Source organism: Dipodomys spectabilis, unplaced genomic scaffold, assembly GCF_019054845.1.
Source record: "Dipodomys spectabilis isolate Male_0828 unplaced genomic scaffold, ASM1905484v1 ptg000414l, whole genome shotgun sequence".
NCBI lineage: Eukaryota > Metazoa > Chordata > Mammalia > Rodentia > Heteromyidae > Dipodomys > Dipodomys spectabilis.
In genome coordinates, this window is record NW_024871091.1 from 4927075 (window position 1) to 4950844 (window position 23770).

At 43.0% G+C, this 23770-nt stretch overlaps 1 protein-coding gene across 2 annotated transcripts in view; it reads left to right on the forward strand.

The window, feature by feature from the left end:
* Nucleotides 1–5725: 5725 nt before the first annotated feature.
* The window catches only part of Arhgef6 (Rac/Cdc42 guanine nucleotide exchange factor 6), a 116069-nt gene continuing 98024 nt past the window's right edge, over nt 5726–23770 (forward strand). The window contains exons 1-2 of one of the 2 annotated variants that reach the window (XM_042667576.1): nt 5726–5967; nt 7077–7160. In XM_042667576.1, coding sequence (XP_042523510.1) covers nt 5803–5967; nt 7077–7160 — 249 coding nt within the window. In that variant the 5' untranslated portion in view covers nt 5726–5802. Of the gene's footprint in view, nt 5968–7076; nt 7161–17232; nt 17316–23770 lie in introns of those variants that run through there. The other variant, XM_042667577.1, reaches the window with a different exon arrangement.

Consider the following 23770-nt stretch of genomic DNA (forward strand, 5'->3'; position numbering starts at 1 on the left):
GCTGTGCTACTTCACAAGGGAAGTGTCTAAACAGAGACCACTTGACTACAAAACCGCCCAAGGGTAGTCCCAGGGGAGGCTGCTGCCTAGTGTGCTTTAGGGAAGCCAGAGCAGCACAAGATTGGCGCAAGGAAAGCTGGGAGCTCAGCGAGAACTTTGTGGAGAGACCTTAGCAGAAACAGGAAGTGGAGTTTCTTCTTCTTTCATTGTCTCCCCTCTATAGTTTACTGATGAAATTTAACATGGTAGAAGGCACTGGTGACTCACACCTGTGATCCCAGCAACTAAAATGAACTAGAAAGCCCAATTCCAGTGATTCACACATAGCTGCTCAAGAGTAGGATTATGGCTTAAAGGCAGCCATGGCAGAAAAGTTTGTGAGACTCATCTCTAACTATCAAAAAAATCCAGAAGAAGCTGAGTGCTGGTGGCTCACGGTTGTAATCCTAGCTACTCAGGAGGCTGAAATCTGAGGATCACGGTTCAAAGCCAGCCCAGGCAGGAAAGTCTGTGAGATTCTGATCTCCAGTAAACCACCAGAAAACCAGAAGTGGCACTGTGGGTCAAGTGGTAGAGCACTAGCCTTGAACTGAAGAGCTGAGGGACAGTGTCCAGGCCCAGAGTTCAAGCCCCACCACCACCACCACCAACAAAAAAAAAATCCAGAAGGTAGAACTGTGGATCAAGTGGTAAAGTGGTGGTCTTGAACAAGGCCCACGCTTAACACCAGACTGAGTTAAAGTTCCAGTAATAGCACCAAAAAATGAACTAGAGAGGCTGGGAAGGTGACTCAGTGGTAGAGTGCTTGCCTTGTATGCATGAAGCCCTGGGTTTGATTCCTCAGGACCACATAAACAGAAAAAGCTGGAAGTGGCGCTGTGGCCCAAGTAGTAGAGCGCTGGCCTTTATTTATTTATTTATCCATTTATTTATTTATTTATTGTCAGTAGTGGGGCTTGAACTCTGGGCCTGAGCGCTGTCCCTCAGTTCTTCAGCTCAAAGCAAGCACTCTACCACTTGAGCTACAGCACCACATCCGGTTTTCTGGTTGTTAATTGGAGATAAGAGTTTCTCGGACTTTCCTTCCCAGGCTGGCTTTGAACCGCGATCCTCAGATCTCAGCCTCCTGAGTAGCTAGGATTATAGGCGTGAACCACCAGCACCAGGTTGAGCAAGCCTTGAGATGAAGAGCTGAGGGACAGTGCTCAGGCCCAGAGTTCAGGCCCCACGACCAACAACAACAACATAAAATTAACTAGATATTGGCAGAAAGTGGAGTAGAATAGAAGGCTATAAATCAAAACATTTCTTCAAATATGACCTTAGTGTAGATGCAACAGAACCAAATAGGGGACTTCTATTTTTTTTTTAATTTTTATTTTTTTAAATGAGGGGCTTTAAAAGTGTTATTGTTATTATAAAGGTGATCTACAGAGGGGTTACAGTTACCTAAGTCAGGTGAAGAGTACATTTCTTTTTTTTTGCCAGCCTGAACTCAGGGCCTGGGCACTGGCCCTATGCTGCTTTTGCAGCACTTACTACTTGAACCACAGCGCCACTTCTGGCCTTTTCTGTTTATGTGGAACTGAGGAATTGAACCCAGAGCTTCATGCATGCTAGGCAAGCACTCTACCACTGAACCACCTTCCCAGCCCAAGATTATATTTCTTTTTGAACGATGTCACCCATTCCTTCCTTCTTTCCCAGTTTTTCCCTCCCTCCCCCACCCACAAGTTGTACAGTTCATTTTCAACATAGTGTCCAGTGAGTACCATTGCTGCATTTGTACACCTCTTTCCTCTCCATTTTGTGGCTCTCACCATCCTGCTCAAGATCTTCTACACTAGAGATCTGGCAACACAACCCTAGGATCTTCCTTTTAACAAGTGCTCCAGTAGATTTGAAATAAAAAAGTGAACCAATTATGAAAATTTAAATACATAAAAGTAAATAGTATAACAGGTCACAGTGTACCCAACATTCAGGTTTAGCAAATGTTCACATTTGCCTTATTTCCTGCAGATCTGGTTATTTTGAACAAAATGTTACCATTTAAGCTCAAGTTCCACTTTCATTCATTTCTTGGAAGTGAACATTATGAATACTCTTGTTTGTCAATCAGTGCTTTAGAGCTTTTGAGGGGGTTCCAAGCCAGGATATTAACACTAGAGGTGTTTTTGGAAAATTAGCCCAATTCTCTGCTAGAGACTTCATTAGGGCAAGAGTGAGCAAGAGGAGGAAGGCTCAGTGGCCTTACACTATTGTTCTTTTTACTCATAACTAATCCTGGGGCTTTAACTCAGGGGTCGGACACTGTCCTTTAGCTTTTTCCACTTAAGTCAGGCCTCAAGCTTCAACTTTTTGGTGATTAATTGGAAAAAAGAGTTTCAAGGACTTTTCCTGCCTGGACTAGCTTGAAACCATGATCCTTAGATTTCAGCTTCTTGAATAGCGAGGATTATAGATAGGGGTGAGCCTGAAGGGCCTGACCAAGCCTGCTCTTTATGTTCCTCAAATTTCCAGTGTTTCCTCCACCTTATTTCCCTAGTTCATCAATTACTTTTCATCCTCACTTGCTTCACAAGTCCATGTTGAGTCATTTCACTTAGATGCTTGCCCTGGAATTTTTTGCTTTCTTTTTGGGTCCGGTTGTGGGGCCTGAACTCTGGGCCTGAGCACTGTCCCTAAGCTCTTCAGCTAAAGGCTAGTGCTCTACCACTTGAGCCACAGCACCACTTCCGGCTTTTTCTGTTTATGTGGTGCTGAGGAATCAAACCCAGGGCCTCAGGCATGCAAGGCAAGCACTTTACCACTAAGCCACATTCCTAGCCCAACTTCCAGTCTTTATATGAATAGAACTGTTCACTTGCCTAGAAACTGTGGCCTTGCTCTTCTGGTTTTACTTTACTCTGTACAGTAATTTGTTATAGCTAGTGTCCAAAATGAGGCAGATACATCTAGGTGATGCCAGTGCATTTAAATCTATTTTGCTAGGTTCCTTATTCTCCAGCAGAAAATGCAAGTGATATTCAATAACACAGCTAGATTTTGTTTGTAGGGTAAAATTTTGATGAGAAATTGAGAAAACTTTCCAAATGACATATAAATTCATGACTAAGTAGGTCATATTTTAAAATTTAATTCATTAACAAATAAATTCTGCTTTTTTTTTTGTCAGTTGTGGGGCTTGAACTCTAGGCCTCGGTGCTGTCCCTGAGCTCTTCAGCTCAAGGGAAGCACTCTACCACTTTAGCCACAGTGCCACTTCTGGTTTTCTGGTGGTTTATTGGAGATAAGAGTCTCACTGACTTTTTATGCCCAGGCTGGCTTTGAACCATGATCCTCAGCCTCCTGAGTATCTAGAATTACAGGTATAAGCCACCGGCTATATCAGATTCTTTTTTTGGGGGGGAGGGAGGCCCGGTCGTGGGGCCTGAACTCTGGGCCTAGCAGCTGTCCCTCAGCCCTTCAGCTCAAGGCTAGCGCTCTACCTCTTGAGCCACAGCACCAATTCCGGCTTTTTCTGCTTATGTGGTGCTGAGGAATTGAACCCAGGGCCTCATACATGCAAGGCAAGCGCTCTACCACTGAGCCACCTTCCCAGCCCCATATCAGATTCTTAAAAGTACAAACTAATTGAAAGGTACTGAAGAACAGCTGCTTGTGATGTAGAGATGAATGAACCGAATAAAGGGTCAAAAGGGCACATTGAGACTTTGGGGGTGATAAAAAAAAAAGTTTATCTACATTATGTGTGTCTGTGTTACTGTATCAAAAGTGTAAGTATGATCAAAGTATTATCAAAATCTATCAAATCAGGGGAAGCATTGGCAGGCAATGCCTGTAATCCTGGCTATGTAGGAGGCTGAGATCTAAGGATTACAGTTTGAAACCAGTTGAGGCAAAAATGTCTGTGACTCATCTCCGATCAGAAAGCTGGAAGTAGTTGTATGGCTCAAGTGGTAAAGCACCATCCTTGAATGGAAAAAGCCAAGCAAGAGGCTGAGGGCCTGAATTCAAATCCTAGTACTGGAGCACGCATGCGCACACTTGCACACACGCGCAAATCAATTAACTCATATGTTTTAAGTGTATGACATTTATTATGCATCAATTTCATCTAGACAAAGTCAAAATTATTTGCAAGGGAAATGTCTATTTTTGTGCCATAATGACAAGCAAACAAAAAGTCCTTGTTATCATCAGGTAGTATCTGTATCAGGAACATCATCTGAGTACATTCATTTCTTCATTTAGTACTTCTGAACATCTCCAGTGTGTACCAGACACTCTGCTGGGTGCCCAAGACAGACAAGACTCTTGCTCCAGGAAGCTTCCACTGTGGTGGAGCAGACAGATGCACTAATAATATTAGTAAAATGTGAGAGGTTGGTATGACAGAGCAAGAAGGGACAATGTTGAAAATGTTTAGTAGGATCTTGTGAGCTGATCGTTTAGTAGCAGATGCCTGCAGTTGTGTTGGAAAGGTTCTGAAGCTTAGCAGCAAAGAGCTGTGACTGTCTGCATGGCTTCCATATATGGAGATGGATAGCCAAAAAACCACTATGTATTTATCCACATAAGGTAGTACTATTGAAGTTGGCCTTATTGTAAGTGTCTCAATAGTATGACCATTTTAACTGGTGTAGAAAATGTTTGAGAATTATAGAAATCTCTTGTCATAGACTAGTTTTTATTTCAGAGCAGCATTTTAATTGCAAAATGTTTCTTGTTGGAGAAACACAAACCATCCAGTCTGTAGTGTAGACAGAGGACAAGTACTCTTTTGTTCTCAAGTAGTCTGTTTCCGAGTGTGTTTTACTCACTTTATGTGACTGTGTCTGAGCTTTTGCTTAGGGTACTGCAGCTGGATTGTGTAGTGGAACCAGGTCCAGAAAAAGAATTGCTAAAGAATGCAAGTAAACAGGATGTCAGATGTTATCCTTAGCCTATTTCCCTAAACATAGCTTTTTGGCTGCAAACTAAAATGCCATTCTCCTAGCTTCTGCTTATACACAATGATGGCTGACAGCAGGCACAGCCTTCATTTGCCTGGCACATTGTCACCATGCAACTCAATGTGTTTTGCAAGGAGTGCTGGTGAAACATACATATCTCTGTGTCTAAAGACATCTGGCCATTTCTTGGGGGAATTATCACAGTCTACCTAAGTCTTTGAGCTCTCTTGTGCCAGCACAGTTCCCTGAGAAGCTCAGATCTGTCTAACCTAAGAGCCAATTGGCATCTTTTCCCTAACCGAAGCCAGATTATCACCGGGGCTAGACTATATTGACAGCAGTTTCCCAGACTGGCCCATGAGTGTCTCATTTCCAAGGTCCCCTGAAGTGCTGGCTCACCTTGTTTTCCTTTTCTCTCCTCCCTTCCCAGCATCCTCCTCACTTCCTTTCTTTATAGCTTTTTGCACTGTTTGGATTTTTGGGGTTGTGGTGTGTGTGTGTGTGTGTGTGTGTGTGTGTGTGTGTGTGTGTGTGTGTGTGTTCCTTTTTTATTTTTTTTAATCCTCATAAATTTATTTTTGCAGGCTTTGAACATAAAAATCAATGTTATCCTGGAATTTTATGTCAATTTTCTCTGTGTGTACATCTTTGATTAAGAAAAAAAACCCCACATTGTGAGTGGGTCCCACTGTTGTTTAAGAAAAGTGGTTTTAAGCCTTTGCTCTGCAAGTATCAGAAGAGAACTCATAAAAAGGAAGAGAGCAGCAGATGCAATCACGGATGTGGCTTCATACTTGCAACTGCCCCAGATAGTTGGTCCTGAGAGAGTAGACTAGCCTCTGTAATGAATCCAGAAGAGCAAATCGTGACATGGCTGATATCTTTGGGAGTTTTGGATTCACCCAAAAAGATCATCTGTGATCCGGAAGAGTTCTTGATGTCTTCACTGAAAAATGGGGTAGTGCTGTGCAAACTGCTCAACCGACTTCTGCCTGGCTCAGTGGAAAAGGTAAGGCTAATTTGGGGTTGTTTACCTCAGAGCAGCAATAATAAAACTCTTCAGATAGTGTTCTGTTACCCAAGTAATGGGAATCGTCTGCTTTAATGTCTTTCTAAGAGTTGGACATTCTCACTGTGTTTGTAGGTTGAAAATATCAGAAAAATTAAACGCTATCCTTTACTCACTGCCTTCTCCCCTAAATGCTACCACAATGTTGAACAGGAAAGCACCCGAATGACAAGTGTTCTGGGTCGTGGAGGTACTTGTTACATTTCTCTATGCACCACAGACATGCTTGGAACTTGAGGTGTATCTGAGTCTATATAACAGTTTGCCTAATAACTGATGCTGTTTTGTCTTAAAAAAAATCTATTGAGGAAGGAAACAGTTAGGAACTAGAAGAAAGAATCCAAAGTATCACATATGGTTTGGGAAGTGAGGGTGGGGGGGAGAGGGAGAGATCAAAGCATATATAGGTGTTAAATGCAACATGCATTCAAAATGAAACTAAACTTAGTCTCAAAAAAATCGAAGATTTTTGATATTGGAAGCTCGTCATCTCAACAATGGATAATTTTTAGAGTGGGTACTTTAGGTAAGGTTAAAGAGACAGTCCTACAATTATTTTCTTACACACAACAAGAAATGTGACTGTGAGTCTAGCACTTCTTGCCTTCTTATATTAGTTTCTATTTTTTAATTGATCAAGTAGACGTAGTTACAATTTCTTAAACCTGAGAAATGGATAAACGTGATCAAATGGAGCAAACAGCCAAAATGAAAAATAACATCAATAAATTATCACAGGGTGGGGAGAGGAAAGTAATAAATATTGCTTTTTTGCTTGAAAACAAGAATCAAGCTAAAAAATAGTATCTGTCTTGTTCTCTGTAATTTGCTATCACCACATTTGGCTGAAGGTATGAGATGACATTTATAATAGCTTGGTGGCATTTGAAGCAAAAACCAACCGTTTAGACATTGACATCACTTCCTTCAGTGGTTATTTCTCTTCCTGGATTGACAGTACTTCCCTCTAGTTATGAGCAAATGGTGAGTTACAGTTTGCTCGAAATAGATTGACCATGTCCAAGTGACATTTGACTCTGCTTCTCTAGTACTGTCTGGAGCCCCAAACAGAAGCCAGCTGCCTCAGCAACATCAATGAATTCCTGAAAGGATGTGCGTCTCTGCAACTAGAGGTGAGCCTACTCAACTGGCTTGCTTTGCTCATCTTAAACTCTGGAAAATTAGAGTTAAGATGAATGGTTCACAGTGGTGGGTTGTTTGTGTCTGTCATTTGTAGAAACCAGTTCCAAAGAAAACAAAATCAAATCAGCATCCAAACATGGTGTCTTGGGGCTGGGAAGGTGGGTCAGTAGGAGAGTACTTACCTTGTATATGAGGCCCTGGGTTTGATTCCTCAGTACCACATAAGCAGAAAAAGCTGGAAGTGGCATTGTAGCTCAAGTGGTAGAGCACTAGCCTTGAGCTAAAGAGCTGAGGGACAGTGCCCAGGTCCAGAGTTCAGGCCCCACGACTGACAAAACACAAACACACACACACACACACACACACACACACACACACACAAAACAAACATTGTGTCTTTTATTAGATACCTGTGGCTCATGCCTTGTAATCTTAGTTATCCAAAAGGCTAAGATCTGGAGAATTGAGGTTCAGCCAGCCCTGGGCAGCAAAAGTTGGCAAGACTCCACTTCTAATTAACTAGCAGAAAAAGCTGGGCTGGAGGTATGGCTCAAGTGGTAGAGTGCCACTTATGAGCAAAAAAGCTGAACTGGCGAGGCTCTGAGTTCACACACACACACAATTTTTTTTTTTTTGCCAGGCTTGGGGTTTGAACTCAGGGCCTGGGCACTGTCCCTGAGCTGCTTTTTGCTCAAGGGTAGCACTCTACCACTTGAGCCACCGTGCCACTTCCAGTGTTTTCTGATTATGTGGTGCTGAGGAATCAAACCCAGGGTTTCATGCATGCTAGGCAAGTACTCTATCACTAAGCCACATTCCCAGTGCGCCCTCCTGCCCCCATCTTAAGCATAGCATCCCCTGAAAGCAGGCTTCAGGTGAAAAATCTTTTTTTTTTTTTGTCTGTTGTGGGGCCTGAACTCTGGGCCTGGGCGCTGTCCCTCAGCTCTTCAGCTCAAGGCTAGCACTCTACCACTTGAGCCACAGCATCACTTCCACCTTTTTCTGCTTATGTGGTGCTGAGGAATCAAACCCAGGGCCTCATGCATGCAAGACAAGCACTCTCCCACTGAGCCACCTTCCCAGCCCCTGAAAAATCTTTTGTAGGTGTACTTCCCTAATAAGGAGAACCCAAAATGTGCCACTGGCTGCTGCAGAGGTTTACTGCAATCCCCTAAGTTGGGAAGAGAAGAAAGGCTTTTGTCATTCTTTCCTATTAACACCTCTAAATAAAGGCCTTGAAAAGCTAACAGAAGTGTGCTAGCAGTAGTACTTTGAGCATGGACTCAGGCCTTAGATTTCTTGTGCTTGAATCCCAGTTTCTACTCACTAGTGACTTTGTGATGTAAGGTATGTCACTTAAATACACCTCTACGCCTTGGTCTCTCTCCCCATCTGTAAAATAAGATTAATACCATCTCATAAGATTGCTATGCATTCAATTCACATGCTTTTTTTCCCCTTGTAAGTACTTAAGCTTGAACTCACTTCCTGGGCATGGTCCCTAACCTTTTTTGTTCAAGGCTAGCATTCCACCATTTGAGCCACAGTGCCACTTGCGGCTTTTTCTGAGTAGTTAAGAGTAGTTGGGGTTAAGGGCCTAGTGGACTTTCCTGCCTAGGCTGGCTTCAAACTGTGATCTTCAGATCTCAGCCTCCTAAGTAGTTAGGATTACAGGCATGAGCCACTGGTGTCTGGCTTCTGGATTTTTTTTTTTTTTGGGTCCGGTCGTGGGGCCTGAACTCTGGGCCTGGGCGCTGTCCCTCAGCTCTTCAGCTCAAGGCTAGCGCTCTACCATTTGAGCCACAGCACCACTTTCGGCTTTTTTCTTTTTGCTTATGTGGTGTTGAGGAATCGAACTCAGGGCCTCATGCATTCAAGGCAAGCGCTCTACCACTGAGCTACCTTCCCAGCCCCTGGCTTCTGGATTTTTAAAAATTAAGTATTTTTAAATTGTTATTATATTTTTTATTTTATTATTATTATAATTATTTTTTTTGTCGGTCGTGGGGCTTGAACTCTGGGCCTGGGCGCTGTCCCTCAGCTCTTCAGCTCAAGGCGAGCTCTGTACCACTTGAACTACAGCGCCACTTCCGGTTTTCTGGTGGTTTATTGGAGATAAGAGTCTCACGGTCTCTCCTGCCCGGGCTGGCTTTGAACCGCGATCCTCAGATCTCAGCCTCCTGAATAGCTAGGATTACAGGCGTGAGCCACCAGTGCCCAGCTAAATTGTTATTATAAAGGTGATGTATAGAGGGGTTACCATTTTGTAAGTTAGGTAATGAGTACATTTCTTTTTGGATAATGTCACCCCTTCCTTTGCTCTCTTCTAGTTTTTCCCTCCTATCCCCATACTTCTGGTTTTCTGGTAGTTAATTGAAGATAAGAGTCACACAAAGTTTTCCTGCACAGGCTGGTTTTGATCCAGGATCCTCAGATCTCAGCCTCCTGAATATCTAAGAGTACTAGTGCCTGGCTTGAATTCTCACATTTTAAGTCCTCAGAAGAGTGCCTAGAAATAGAAAATGTCCTTCTAATTGTAACTATTTATTAGTACTACTAATAGTCACAGTAGGTTTATCTCTTATAAACTTGGCTTCCTTCCCGGTTTTTCCTAAAGTTAGCCCTAGTATCAAGCTATACCTTATCCCAGGCTTCCTTATTGCCCGATTTGAGAGTGCTCTGTCTCTGTGTCTCTATGTATTTTTCAGGCTTTGGAGGTAGATATGGCTTCAGAGTATTTGATATCACTTAGAGAATGATGTCTATTATGGAACCTATTTTAGTATTTTCTTTAAAAGAATTCAAATAAAAACATAATGAAGTTGCCAGTGATTTCTGTGCTTGGAATCTGCCAGAAGGTATACTGAACTTTACAGTGCTAAGAATACTAGATGAAACAGAAGCAGCATCTGGGTTCTGGTATTGTTGAGGATTTTTCTGATAACTAAAGCTTACTCTGTTAAGCACAAATGTTGAAAATGTTTCTATCCACTTTGGATAGAAATTTTACTAAAAATGTTTTTTTTTTAATCGAGTTTGGGTAGAAATCTTACTGAAAAGTGTATCATGATTTTCTATCTTCTTTTTTTTTTGTCGGTCGTGGGGCTTGAACTCTGGGCCTGGGCGCTGTCCCTCAGCTCTTCAGCTCAAGGCGAGCGCTCTACCACTTGAGCTACAGCGCCACTTCCGGTTTTCTGGTGCTTTATTGGAGATAGGAGTCTCACGGTCTCTCCTGCCCGGGCTGGCTTTGAACCGCGATCCTCAGATCTCAGCTTCCTGAGTAGCTAGGATTACAGGCGTGAGCCACCAGCGCCGGGCTTTCTATCTTCTTAATAATATGCACTGAGCACATTTTCATCTCTCTGTGTCCCTATCCCTTTTTCTGTCTTTGTCTTTGACACCCTCTCCCTCTGTCTCCCTCTCCCTCCTTCCCTCTCTCCCTCCCTCCATCCCTCCCTCCTTCTCTCTCTCTCTCTCTCTCTTTTGTTTTTCTCTCTCTCTCTCTCTGCTATTTGGACTGACCTAACATGATATGACCATTGGAGTAAGGCAGTATGTGGCACTGTGGTTACTCACATGACTTCTTTATATTGATAGATATGAGTCTTAGCTTGGTCATTTACAGACTGTGTCACTGTGATAGTCACACAGTGGCATGTCTATGATCCTGTTTCCACATCTGGATAATGGAGACTTTAACAACATCTACTGCAGGGGGTTGTTTTAAGGATCAAATAAAAGGATGCATCTAAAGCACTTGATAAATCACTGCATATAAATATATACACTAGCTGTTTACTGGTACATTATTACTAAGCTTTCATTGTACTGCTGTCTGAAAAATTATGCCTGTAAGGTATATATAGGAGCTAGAACCCTGAGTGAGGGCTCACTGAGGACTGCAGCTGAAAGCCGAACTGGGGAACACTAAACAGGCAAGTGTGTTGAATATCCAGTGTCATGTTTCCAGGTAGGTAGGAAACAGACCTAAGTACAAGTGTTGGAACCTTTCCTTAGAGGGTATCCTTCAGGCCCAAAGTGCTTAGCCAGTGCCTGGCATAGGCCATGCCTGTTGACTCTATAAGACTCTAAATATGTGAAAAGCAAGAAAAGCAGACTGACTCCCGACAACACAGAGCACAGTAATTGATTGTCTAAGAAAGACTGCCAGTTTGAGGTTGTGATCATGGTTCAAGTGGTAGAGCAATTTACCCAGCAAGTATGAAGGCCCTGACTATAAATCCCAAGACCACATACAAAAAAGATCACCAGGTTAAAATGATCTGCTTAGAAATATAACAGAGCTGGGCACTGGTGGCTCACGCCTGTAATCCTAGCTATGCCGGAGGCTGAGATCTGAGGATCGAAGTTCAAAGCCAGCCCAGGCAGGAAAGTCTGTGAGACTCTTATTTCCAATAAACCACTACAAAACTGGAAATGGCACTGTGGCACAAGTGATAGAGCGCTTGCCTTGAGCTGAAGAGCACAGGGACAGTGCCCAGGCCAGAGTTCAAGCCCCATGATTGAACAAAAAAAATTTAATTGTGTGTGTATGAGTGCTGATACTAAGGCATGAACTCAGGGCCTGTGCACTGTCCCTTAGCTTTGCTGTTCAAGGCTGGTGCTCTAGCACTTGAGCCACAGATCTGCTTCTGCCTTTCTACTGGTTAACTGTAGGTAGGAGTCCCAACAAAGACTTTCATGCCTGGACTGGCTTTGAACTATGGTCCTCAGATCTCAGCTTCCTTAGTAGCTAGGAGTATAGGCATGAATACCAGTGCCTTACAAAATAGTTAAATTTTGATGAAGTCAAATTCAACTATTTTTTGTTTTGTTATTTATACTTTTGGTATTATCTAAGAACCCTTTTTCTAATCAAAAGTCATGAAGGCTTACTCCTTTTTTTTTTTTTTCTAACTGTGATCATTTGAGCTCTTACACTGGGGTCTTTGATCCATTTTAGATCAAATTATGTATATAGTAGGAGGTATGGGCTAAAGTAATTATTTTGTACGTGCACATATAGATTTCTTAGCATCATTTAATGAAAAGACTTCCACTGACTGATTAACTGTAGTGTGCACCTCTGTGTGTATGGGGGCAGGTGGTACTGGGGCTTGAATTCAGGGTCTGAGCACTGTCCCTTAGCTTTTTTCATATAAGGCTGGTGCTCTACCATTTGAGCCATAACTCTGCTTCCAGACTTTTGGTGGTTAGTTGGAGATAAGAGTCTCATGGGCTTTCCTGTCTTGGCTAACTTCAAACCATGATCCTTGGATCTCAGCCTCCTGATTAGGTAGGGTTCCAAACATGAGCTGCCAGTTCCCAGCATTAATGTAGCTTAGTAGTAAGTTTTAAAATTCTGATGCTGTGAGCCCTCTAACTTATTCTTGGTTTTCAAAGCCATATTGGCTCTTCTAGATCCCTTACATGTCCAGGTGCATTTTAGCACCAGACTTGACTTTTCATTAAAACAAAAAAAGCTAGCTCAGCTGAGATCTTAACAGGTTGTGTTCAATCTATAGAGGAATAATGCCATCTTAATAACATTGACTCTTTGACTCTATAAACATTGAATATCTTTCCATTGATTTATGTCTTCTTTAGTTTCATTCAGCCATGTACTGTAGCTTTTAGTGTACAGATCTTATACCTTCTTGCTTCCAATTATTCCACAGTCTCTTATTCTTGATGCTATTGCAGATGAAAGAGTTTACTTAACTTTGTATTTGTATTTTTCCTTTCAATAATATAAAATACAATTGATTAAAAATTATTAGTCTAGGGCTGGAAGAATGGCTCAAGTGGTAGATTGCCAGCTGAGAAAGCAAGCTGAGTGTGCAGAAGGCCTTGAGTTCAAACCTGAATTAAGCCAAAGTAAATAAACACATTCAAAATTATTAGTATATAATAGTTGTTCAAGGGGGTTCATTTTCCAGTTGCATACATACACACAAGGTACCCTGATCACTCATCCCCTTCACACTCTTCCTTCTCTTCTTCTTAAAACCATGTCAGCAGGTTTCATTGTTCTATTTTCATACACTCTTACAAAGTTTTCGACTATATTCACCCTCCTTTACCCTCTCTGTTTTCCCTCTTCATCCTGCTGGCATTCACCCCAGCAGAGCCTGTTTTACTTTACTATCAATCATGTTTTCATATTTTAGGATATAATAATTGTACAAAAGGGTTAACTTCTCTTTCCCCATCCTTCTTAATCCCATATTGTCCATTAGCTTTCAGTGAGTTTCCTTATGCTGTCTTCTTACATAGACATAGTATATTTTGATATTATTTACCTTCTACCATTGTTTCTTTTCTTTTCTTTTTTTTGGGGGGGAGGGGTCCGGTCGTGGGCCTGGGTGCTGTCCCTCAGCTCTTCAGCTCAAGGCTAGCACTCTACCACTTGAGCCACAGTGCCAATTCCGGCTTTTTTTTCTGCTTATGTGGTGCTGAGAAATCGAACCCAGGGCCTCAGGCATGCAAGGCAAGCGCTCTACCACTGAGCCACCTTTCCAGCCCTTCTTTTCTTTTTCTTTTGTCTGTCATGGGGCTTGAACTCTGGGCTTGGGCACTGTCCCTGAGCTCTTCAGCTCAAGACTAGCACTCTACCACTTGAGCCACAGTGCCACTTCTGGTTTTTGGTGGTTTATTGGAGATAAGAGTCTCACAGACTTTCCTGCCCAGGCTGGCTTTGAACTGCGATCTTCAGATCTCAGCCTCCTGAGTAGCTAGGATTACAGGCATGTCCATCCATCATTGTTTCTTCCCCTCAGTCCTCCCAGTCATACAGCTACACTCATATTACCACATATGTATACATATCTAATATGTGCGTATATCTACGCATAAGAAGTTGTGCAAATTTGCTGTTATTCTTTTTTTTCAGTTGACTATGGAAATTTATTGGAGAAGGGGAGATTTTTTTTTGCCAGTTCTGGGGCTTGAACTCAGGGCCTGGGCACTGTCTCTGAGCTTTGCTCAAGGCAAGTACTCTACCACTTGAGACACAGCATCACTTCTAGATTTTTCTGTTTATGCGCTACTGAAGAATTGAACCAAGGGCTTCATGCATGCTAGGCAAGCACTCTACCACTGAGCCACCTTCCCAGCCTGAACAAGGGGAGATTGATCTGATATTATAGGCTTCCACATCCCCTTGAATTTTGTCTCATATTCTTTTTCTTGCTATGATTCTTGAATCTTCTTTTGTTGTAGGAATGGAATTATTGTGTCAAATTTTGATAGATAATTTCAGTCTCCTACAAAAATGCTGTTCCAGATTTCAGTCCTGTCAATAGTGTAGAAAATGTCTTGTTTCTCAGGTCCTTGGCAATATTATTATTTATCTTTAATGTTTGCTAAATATTAAATGGTACTCTTTTTAAAATTTTTATTTTATTGTAAAGATGCTCTACAGAGGGGTTACAGTTACATGAGTAAGGCAATGAGTACATTTCTTTTTACCCCTTCCCTTGTTGTTTTCCCACTATCCCTAACCTCCCTCTGGTATTTTTTTTTGGGGGGAGGGGTCCGGTCATGGGGCCTGAACTGTGGGCCTGGGCGCTGTCTCTCAGCTCTTCAGCTCAAGGCTAGCGCTGTACCACTTGAGCCACAGCACCACTTCTGGCGTTTTTTCTTTTTGCTTATGTGGTGCTGGGGAATCGAACCCAGGGCCTCATGCATGCAAGGCAAGCGCTCTACCACTGAGCCACCTTCCCAGCCCTCCCCCTGGTATTTGTTATGCTATGACTTACGTGTCAAGATTCCTAATGAATTTGAATGTCCTCTCCTTTTTAACCTATTTCTTGTTTTCAAACTGTATCTTTCCTGTTTTCTTGCAGAATGGAAAAGTAGAGAAAACATTATGTCCTCAAGTAAAAACTTCTGAGAATATATGGAACAGCCCTCATTTCTAGGTAGCGTCATTAATGTGACCAGGCAGTCTTTCTAGATCATGAATTCTAACAACTGTAGCTACTTTGGTGTGTGTTGCCTTTGGATTTAGTGGGAATCAGAGCCCCATGCAATTCTAGTCCATTGCTTGTGTCCTGTGTTGTCCATTTCTGCCTGCATTGTTTTGGAAGCAGCCACCTGACTGGGTCTGTGTCAGTTCTAGCTCTGGGGCTTTCTTCTCCTTTGCCACTGGTACTACCTTCCCATTGTCAGGGGCATCCTATTATCTCCTGTGTTGCCTCTGGGCCCAGGAAACTTTGTGAAAAGTTGTTTTGTTCATGAAGGGTTTCATTGAATGAATCTTGAGATTCAGCATATCAGAGTCCCTTGTGTCTGTCTGTCTCTCTACCTCTTCTTCCTTCTTTCCTTCCTTCCAATACCAGCTGGTAGCAGTAGAGTTTTTTTTCCCTATGCCCCCACCCCCTCACTCCCTCCTGTCTCCCTGAGTCACTCCATCTGCCTTGTCACAGGAACAGCATGGGTGCATTCCTTAAAGTGCGTCCTGTGGGACAGACGATTTGCCATTTCCCAGGGGCTGCTCAGTAGGGAGGCATTCTGAAAGTAAGGCAGCTCTGCTGAGGATCATGACCCACGGGTCAATTTCTCTTCTAACCAGTTCCAGCTCTTGGAGAGTTGGCTTCCCTGGAACCCAGGCACAAAGGCTAAGTGACTAACTTTTCTCTAGACCTCCCTTCAAGCCCCATGGCTGCCTTTAGTGTGAAATCTGAGTCTTCAACCCTAGGCCTCAGTCAACTCATGTGTAAAATGGCAAGATTATAGTAGGGATTGTGTAATGTCTTGTGGTTCTCTGCAGTGCTTTTGATTGCCCTTTCCCGTTAGTTTCTACTGGCGGAAGCTTTGCATATTTAGCTGTTCAATTTGACCAGTGGATAGACTACAGAGGATTTTGATAAGTTGTTTTCTTCCCGTTGAGTCAATCTGACACCCCTAATGGAATTTCCAGGAGCTAATTAAATGCTATCGTGACTTTGGCCATTGTAGTCTTTTACTGACTGCATTGCATTTGTGTAAACACTGGACATTATATGAGGTGGCAAATATCTCTCAGGAACCTTTTTAATCGCTCTCAGAGGCTATGTAATTAAGGAGCCTGTTATAAGAGAACTCACGAAAGGGAAGGGAGGCATGTGAAGGGGGCTACCAGGTGCCTTTCTGCTTAGGTGCCACCTCCCCACCAGGCAGCTTGGGGGTGCTGAGTTGCTCGCCAAGATGGGAAGAGAAAATTGGCCACCACCGGCAAGAGCTCGTCTGTGTGTCTGGGTTTTGCGCCTGAGGCTTTGGCAGGCCAGGCGCCCATAGCCCTGGGCATGGGACTGAACTGGGCGGCAGCCACATGCGCAGTGTGGCTGCTGTCTCTCCACCGCAGCTTTTTGCTGCTGCCACGAATACCCTGGTTGTCGCTGCTGCTGCTGCTGTTGCTGCTGCTGCTGCTGCTTTGCTCTGCGCCGCTGTCACTTCCAGTTCCTACTTCTGTGATCCAGGTCCGGGTCACTGCTTCCCTGCTGTTGGCTGGGTCTCTCCAGGCCGTCCTCCCTCCCAGGCTGTGCCTCCAAGCGGGAGGAGGGCAGAGCAGGCGGCTTGAGAGGGGTCGGGAGGAACCTCAGGGACAGGCGCTCGGGAGAGCCAGTCCCCCCTCCATTAGCTACCCCGCGTACCCACACTTGGCTCACTGCCAGTGCACGCAGAGGAGCGCACCTCCCGCACCCCCCAATTGGGTCCTTGTGGTCCTCCACCCTCTGCTTGATCCAGCTCCAGCAGAAAGAACTTGAGAGCAAGAATCTCTCTTTAAAAAAAAAAGGAAGAATAGAAGCGATTCCCTGGACTGGAGAGGTTGCCGGCGCGGCGCGGCGCGGCACGGAGTTTGGAGACGGGCGCCCCCTCTTCGCTTGCGTCCAGGAGCAAAGTTGCAGCCGCCCCTCCCCGCTGGGGCGAGCCGAGCTCAGCTCTCCAGTTTCGCTCGGGTGACGGCTGTGCTCTGGGAAAGGGTCCCAGCTGTGGCTCAGGGGGGAGATCGGCTCCCGCAGCCTTGGCACAGGCTAGCTGGTCCGCTCCGGGCCCGGTGACACGGAAGGGCGAGCCGCTTCTTCCAGGAGGTGGTGGCAGCGGCGGCGCGGCTGGAGGGAGCAATCAGCGGAGGACAGACAGGCGGGCAGCAGCTGAGCCAGGTGACCTGCCTGGGGGGCATGGGGTCAGGGGGAACGGGAACACTCGAGGGTCTGGGGTTGGGTGCCAAAAGACACCCCCCCCCCCACCTCAACCAGGGAAAAGCTCTCCTGCCTCCTCATTACCGCGATTCTCAGCCCCAGCCACGGGGTCCGTTCTCTGCTCGGGCCTCTGTGGTGCCCGGAGCTCCTGGGAACACGGAGGGGTGGGGAGAGGGGTGGTGCAGAGGCCCAGGACGCCAAGCTAGGACATGCCAAACTTAGGGGTGAGTTGTCCACTTCTGGCTACAAGGTTTTCATCAGACCAGATTCTTTCTCCCAGAACCACAGCAAGACTTAACAGGACTATTTGTGATATCAATACGATGCCTTGCCGAGCCAGACATCCATCCATTTGGGGATGTTTTACCCAGGTCTGTCGCAGAAATGATTTGTGGATGGAAAAGAACTGTACTTTACAAGGAGTTCCAAAGTGCTCTAGTTAATGTGGACTTTTCATTTTCCAGTCATTTAGGAACCCAACAGGTATTCTAGCTATTTTGTTTCTTAGCTCTATGGGAGAGAACCCTCAAGTTTATCTGTCTCTTCAAATACCTTCTATTTTTATTTCTGGCTTGCTAGTGTTTTGGGGAATGTAGTGGTGATTTGCATGATTTTTTTCCTTTTCTTTATGGGTAGAGGGAGTAAAAATATAATCAGGGGATTTTTTTCTATGCAAACAATGCATATTTTGATCAATAAAAGCTTCATATCAACAATAAAAAATCCTTATCGAATAGGCTAATTTTGCTTACTGGTCTGTAAACTATTAAGAATATTTACAGGCAAGGTTCTAAGGTCTGAAATGCTTTTCGTTATAACGTATTTGCCTGGAAAATATAGTTTGTCCTTGAACTTCCTGTCTTAATTTTGACATTGGCCATGGTAAGAGGATCTCCGATGACATCATTCACTTGGACTTCAGTGGAGGTATTCCCAAGGATTTCTCTTCAGCAAAGTATTATGGTACATGCCAGGCCATGCTGCAGTCCCTTCTTACATAAGCCAGCTTTGGGCTGTGTAGTCTCAGGGTATGCTCCAAGCAGTTCAAACAAAAGAGTGTCTGTGTCAGTTTTGGTGCAGTCTCAGTGCCCAGGGAGATGGTTGGAGTTTTGTACAAAGTAAATTTCCAGCTAGTATTCTCAACTTGCATTTCTTTGGTGCCTAAGTTTTTGAAGGCCTGTTTATCTTATCTCAAACTCACCGTGTCCTTCTAAAGGATGCATTACTTTCCTCTGACCAAGAATCCAAAATTGAGTTAACTAAAGTTGTAAAGCTGACCAGTGGTAGAGTCAGAACACTCAACCTGGATTTCCTGCTTTCAGCCCAGATTTGGTGGCTTGTTTGTTTTCTCTAAAAATGTGGCAATCTTGTACAAAAGTGTTTCATTTGGTACATTTTCTGGCCACTAGGTCTTTTGAGCTATTAATTTGTTTGCAATTCATTTTTCCAACTCCCATTTTCATCTTGTCTTTGCTTGTACATGGCTGGTGCTGTTGTGAGGGGCAAGGACAAAAGCAAAGCTTTTCCATAGACATCTGTGGTTTGCATTTACCAATATCTGCCTCTTTTCTACTCAGGAACAGCAGGTGTGCATAGTATGAGCAACCAGGTCCCAGAAATTTCTGATATTCACTTGACCTCATTAGTTCCAGTATGATATCACTTCAGTCTTTAAACATTTATTCATTCATTCATTCAGGAGGAGAAATCTCAGAGCATGGATTTTGTTCATTTGCCACAGTATGTTTGTTCATCACTGTGCTTAGGAACCTACATGAAAAGGAGGAGGAGGTCTGGGAATGTGGCTTATTAGTAGAGTGCTTGCCTAGCATGCATGAAACCCTGGGTTCGATTTCTCAGTACCAAATAAACAGAAAGAAGCTGCAAGTGGTGCTGTGGTTCACTATCCTTGAGCAAAAGAAAAGAAGCTCAGAGACAGTGCCCAAGCGCTGAGTTCAAGTCCCAGGAGTGGCAAAAATAAAGAAATAAAAGGAGGAAGAGTTGAGTAGTTATAGTTTCTCCCATACTTCATATGTTCCAGGTACGTAGGTGCTTTAAGTCCACTACCTTCTTTCATCCTCACCATAATCACAATGTGGGGACTGAGGTTTAGTGCTGATCCTGATCAATGCCTCGCTCTTCCAGGGTGAAGCTGAGCCACACTGTAATCAGTGATAGCTCTCACTCCAGAAAACATATCTTCTTTGTCAAAGGCCAGATTCTTGCTTCCCAGAAGCTATTGCTGAACCCAGTGCCTTGACTTTTCAATATAAGTAAACATTACAGTCCTCAAAGGTGCTGTTTTTTGGTTCTGGGCTTGAACTCAGGGCCTTAGGCTCTTTTTTGGCTTTCTTGTTCACAACCATTTTCCCACAGAGATTAATTCTTGTGAACTTTTTTTTGTTGTTGGTCATGGGGCTTGAACTCTGGGCTCAGGCGCTGTCCCTGAGCTTTTCAGCTCAAGGCGAGCACTCTACCACTTGAGCCATAGCATCACTACTGGTTTTCTAGTGGTTTATTGGAGATAAGAGTCTCATGGACTTGCCTGCCCTGGCTGGCTTTGAACCATGATCCTCAGATCTCAGCCTTCTGAGTAGCTAGGATTATAGGTGTGAGCCACTGGCGCCCGCCTCTTGTGAACTTTTTTTATGCCTAGGCTTGCTTTGACCTGTGTTCCTCCAGGTGTGTTTTTTGAATAGCTAAAATTACAGGTATAAATTACTGGGCTGTTTTAAAAACACAGATGTCAAGGAGTCTTATCATCCAGAGATTCAGAGTTAGTTGTTTTTAGTGAGGCCTAGTCATTGGTATATATATATATATTTTTTTTTTCTAACTTTGTAGCATGCACTGAGGAAGTTGCACAAATAAATAGTAAATATTTAGTTTGATGAGTCTTCATAAACTGAATTTACCCATGTAACAGTAATAGCACCCAAAACCACCCTTTGTCTCTTCCCATTCACAACCACTTAATAGGGACACTAAAAACCTGACTTCTAAGCTAATGAATTCTTATTTTTTCAGTCCGAAGCAGAGACTTTATGAGAGTGGAATCATATGTACTCATTTTTACAAGGTTTCTTCCTCTCAGCATAATATTTGGACTAGTTATCCATGCCATTGCAAGTATTGGTATTTAATTCTTTTTTTTATTCCATTGTATGGATATACTATATTTTGTTGTTCTATTCATGCACTGACAAACATCTAGATTGTTTCCAGGTTTTGTTTTCCATGTTTTGGTTGTTATTAACAATGCTGCTTGAAATGTCCTATGGGTCTTCTGGAGAATATGCATGCACAGTTATGGGAAATTTATGTACAGCAGGGGAACTGCTAGGTTATAATGTAAAAAAATATAATAATATAAAATATAATAATATATGCATATATATGTATATATTGAATAGGAGGGCAACTGCTAGGTTATAATGTAAAAAAAAAAAAATATATATATATATATATATATATTCATTAGGAGGTGTTCCTGGACAGTTTTCCAAAGTTGTTTAATCTAATTATGATTATGTTTTGAAAGTTCTGAAAGTGATTGTGACATGCATCCAGAATTGAGAACCATTCCCTGCCTTATCTAGATTTTAGCAGTCTACTTCAAATATTGACTACCTGACTGAAAACCATTAAATAAAAAAACAGACATTAGCTTTCTTTCTTCTGGATCAAGCAGCCAGATCAGGCATTTCCCCATAATCCTTTGCACCAAGGATACCCTGAATATTCATGCTTGCTATGGTTATTTGTCAGCATTTCTTTTTTTTTTTTTGGGTCTGGTCGTGGGGCCTGAACTCTGGGCCTGGGTGCTGTCCCTCAGCTCTTCAGCTCAAGGCTAGCGCTCTACCACTTGAGCCAGAGCGCCACTTCTGGCTTTTTTTCTTTTTTTGCTTATGTGGTGCTGAGGAATCGAACCCAGGGCCTCGAGCATGCAAGGCAAGCGCTCTACCACTGAGCCACCTTCCCAGCCCATCTGTCAGCATTTCTATCTGCTAGTTTGAGAACTTGTCAAAGATAGGAACCAAGTTTGGTCATCCTCAGAATTGTAGCACCTCAGTGTATAGTATAGTATAGTATAGTATAGTATAGTATAGTAAAGTATAGCATAGCATAGAGCATTTCATATAATCAAGTACTCAGAAAATGCTTATTAAGTACGTAATTAAATAAGTGATTGAGTAATCAGAGATCTGGGCTTAAAAGGTGGTGCTCCAAGCCCGAGGCATTGGTGGCTCATGCCTGTAAGACTAGCTACTCAGGAGACTGAGATCTGAGGATCATGGTTCAAAGTCAGCCTGGGCAGGAATGTCTGTAAGACTCATCTCCAATAAGCCACTCAGAAAACCAGAAGTGGTGCTATGGCTCAAGTGGTAGAGTGCTCGCCTTGAGCTGAAGAGCTGAGGGACAGCACCCAGGCCCAGAGTTCAGGCCCCATGACCAGACCCCCCCCCCAAAAAAAAAAAAGGTGGTGCTCCTCTTTGCACCGTAACTTACATATTATTCATCAGAGCCTTATTGCTTTTACTTATCTGAGCCTGTAAGCATTATGGGTAACCTGGTTGTTTATCCCCAAACTAATTACAATTAGGAAATCAGATGAAATGAAGTAAGATGCATGGAAATGTCCTGTAAACTGGGCATAGCATCTAGGAAAGTTGGGATAAAGGGAGCAAAAGGGCTGCATGTATGTATCTGTACTTCACATAGAAGAAATGAAATTGATAGCACATCAGCAGTGGATTCAGAAAACAATAAAGACTGGACCTGAGGTCCTTTGATGTGAGAATTTGTGTCTGTCTCTGCCTTGGTCTGCATTTGATTCTTAGTCCAGGTAACCTGCTTTGTCTTCGAAAAATAGTATGGCTGGGGCTGGGAAGGTGGCTCAGTGGTAGAGCGCTTGCCTTGAATGCCTGAGGCCCTGGGTTCGATTCCTCAGCACCACATAAGCAAAAGGAAAAAAAGCCGGAAGTGGCGCTGTGGCTCAAGTGGTAGAATGCTAGCCTTGAGCTCAAGAGCTGAGGGACAGCACCCAGGGCCAGAGTTCAGGCCCCACGACTGGACCCCAGAAAAAAGAAAAATAGTATGGCTAAGAGCTTCAACGTTGGACTTGGGTTGATCCATGTTGGTTACTTAACAGGTGGACTTCCTAGGAGGTAGTGGTAAGGAATACCACTTACAAGGTAAATCAACTCTGGAGTTAAATGAGAAAACCAAGTAAAGTACTTAACACAGTGCCTAGTACCAAGTGAACTTGCAATAATAGCTAGTTCCCAATTAAACTTTCAATGGACTCCAGTATGCTATTGCTTATAAATGGTATTGTATTCTCAAGGAAAAAAAGTTTACTTAGTTCAATTATGTTGAGATGATTCCATTTAGTAAGGGAGCCATTGACTTCTAGAATGATTTCTTCTTGAAATCATAGCATTTTAAACAAACTTGGGTGCAAGGAAGGATAAACTGTGGGGTTTCCAAGGCTTCTGAGATTTTCCATTAGTTACAGTGTGGATTTAGACAGGGATGAAATCTGACATTGGAAAATAACCATCCAGCCATCTTGTGTCTCCGTTCCATGCTCTATTTGGCAGAGACTGCTAGTTTTGGGGGGGAAAATGTAAAAAAAAACCAAACAGATAATCAATGGTAAAAACCCTACATAATTGTGAATCCTCAATGCACCTCTTTGGAAAGCAAAACAGAGCTGAATGTTTTGGGAATTATAGAGGAATTGTGATGTCAGGCTTGCCCCTGTGCTCAGGCTTAACTGCAAAAATTAATCCTTTCAACACTGTGAGCATTGATCCCTCACTAATTGAAGTGCTTCCCCCCACCCATCTTGAAATTCTTAGTGCTTCTCATCATAGAAAATAATTTTAATGTAGGGTGGATTGAAATGTGTTTCACATTATTTATACGATCATATTTAATTTGTCCATTGCATTTAGGAGACTAACTAAAGGCAGTTTAAGGGTCAATGATGTAGTAGTCCAAAGATCTTGATGCAACACAGACTGGAATTTTTTTTTTTTTTTTTTTTTTTTTTTTTTACAGACTGGAATTTTAACTGTAGTTGTGACAGTCTTCAGAGTTTCAAGAGCTGATTATTACAGGTCTTGTTTTTGTTATTGTTACTCTCTCTCTCTCTCTATCTCTCAGTGCTCAGCAAGGGAAAAATTTTAACTGGCAAAAACATTTTGTATGTGGTTTCCTTTATAACAACCTAGGACTAGAAATATGTTTGGGAATCCAGTTGTAAAGAGGAACTGGGGAAGACAAAGCAACTGAATTCTTCAGAGACTATGAATTATTCAGCTGTTAACCACAGTAACTTCTTTAGCTACCATTTTGTGTTCTAATAATAGAAACAGTTTGGACAGATTCCTCTTGGAGTTGAAAAATCA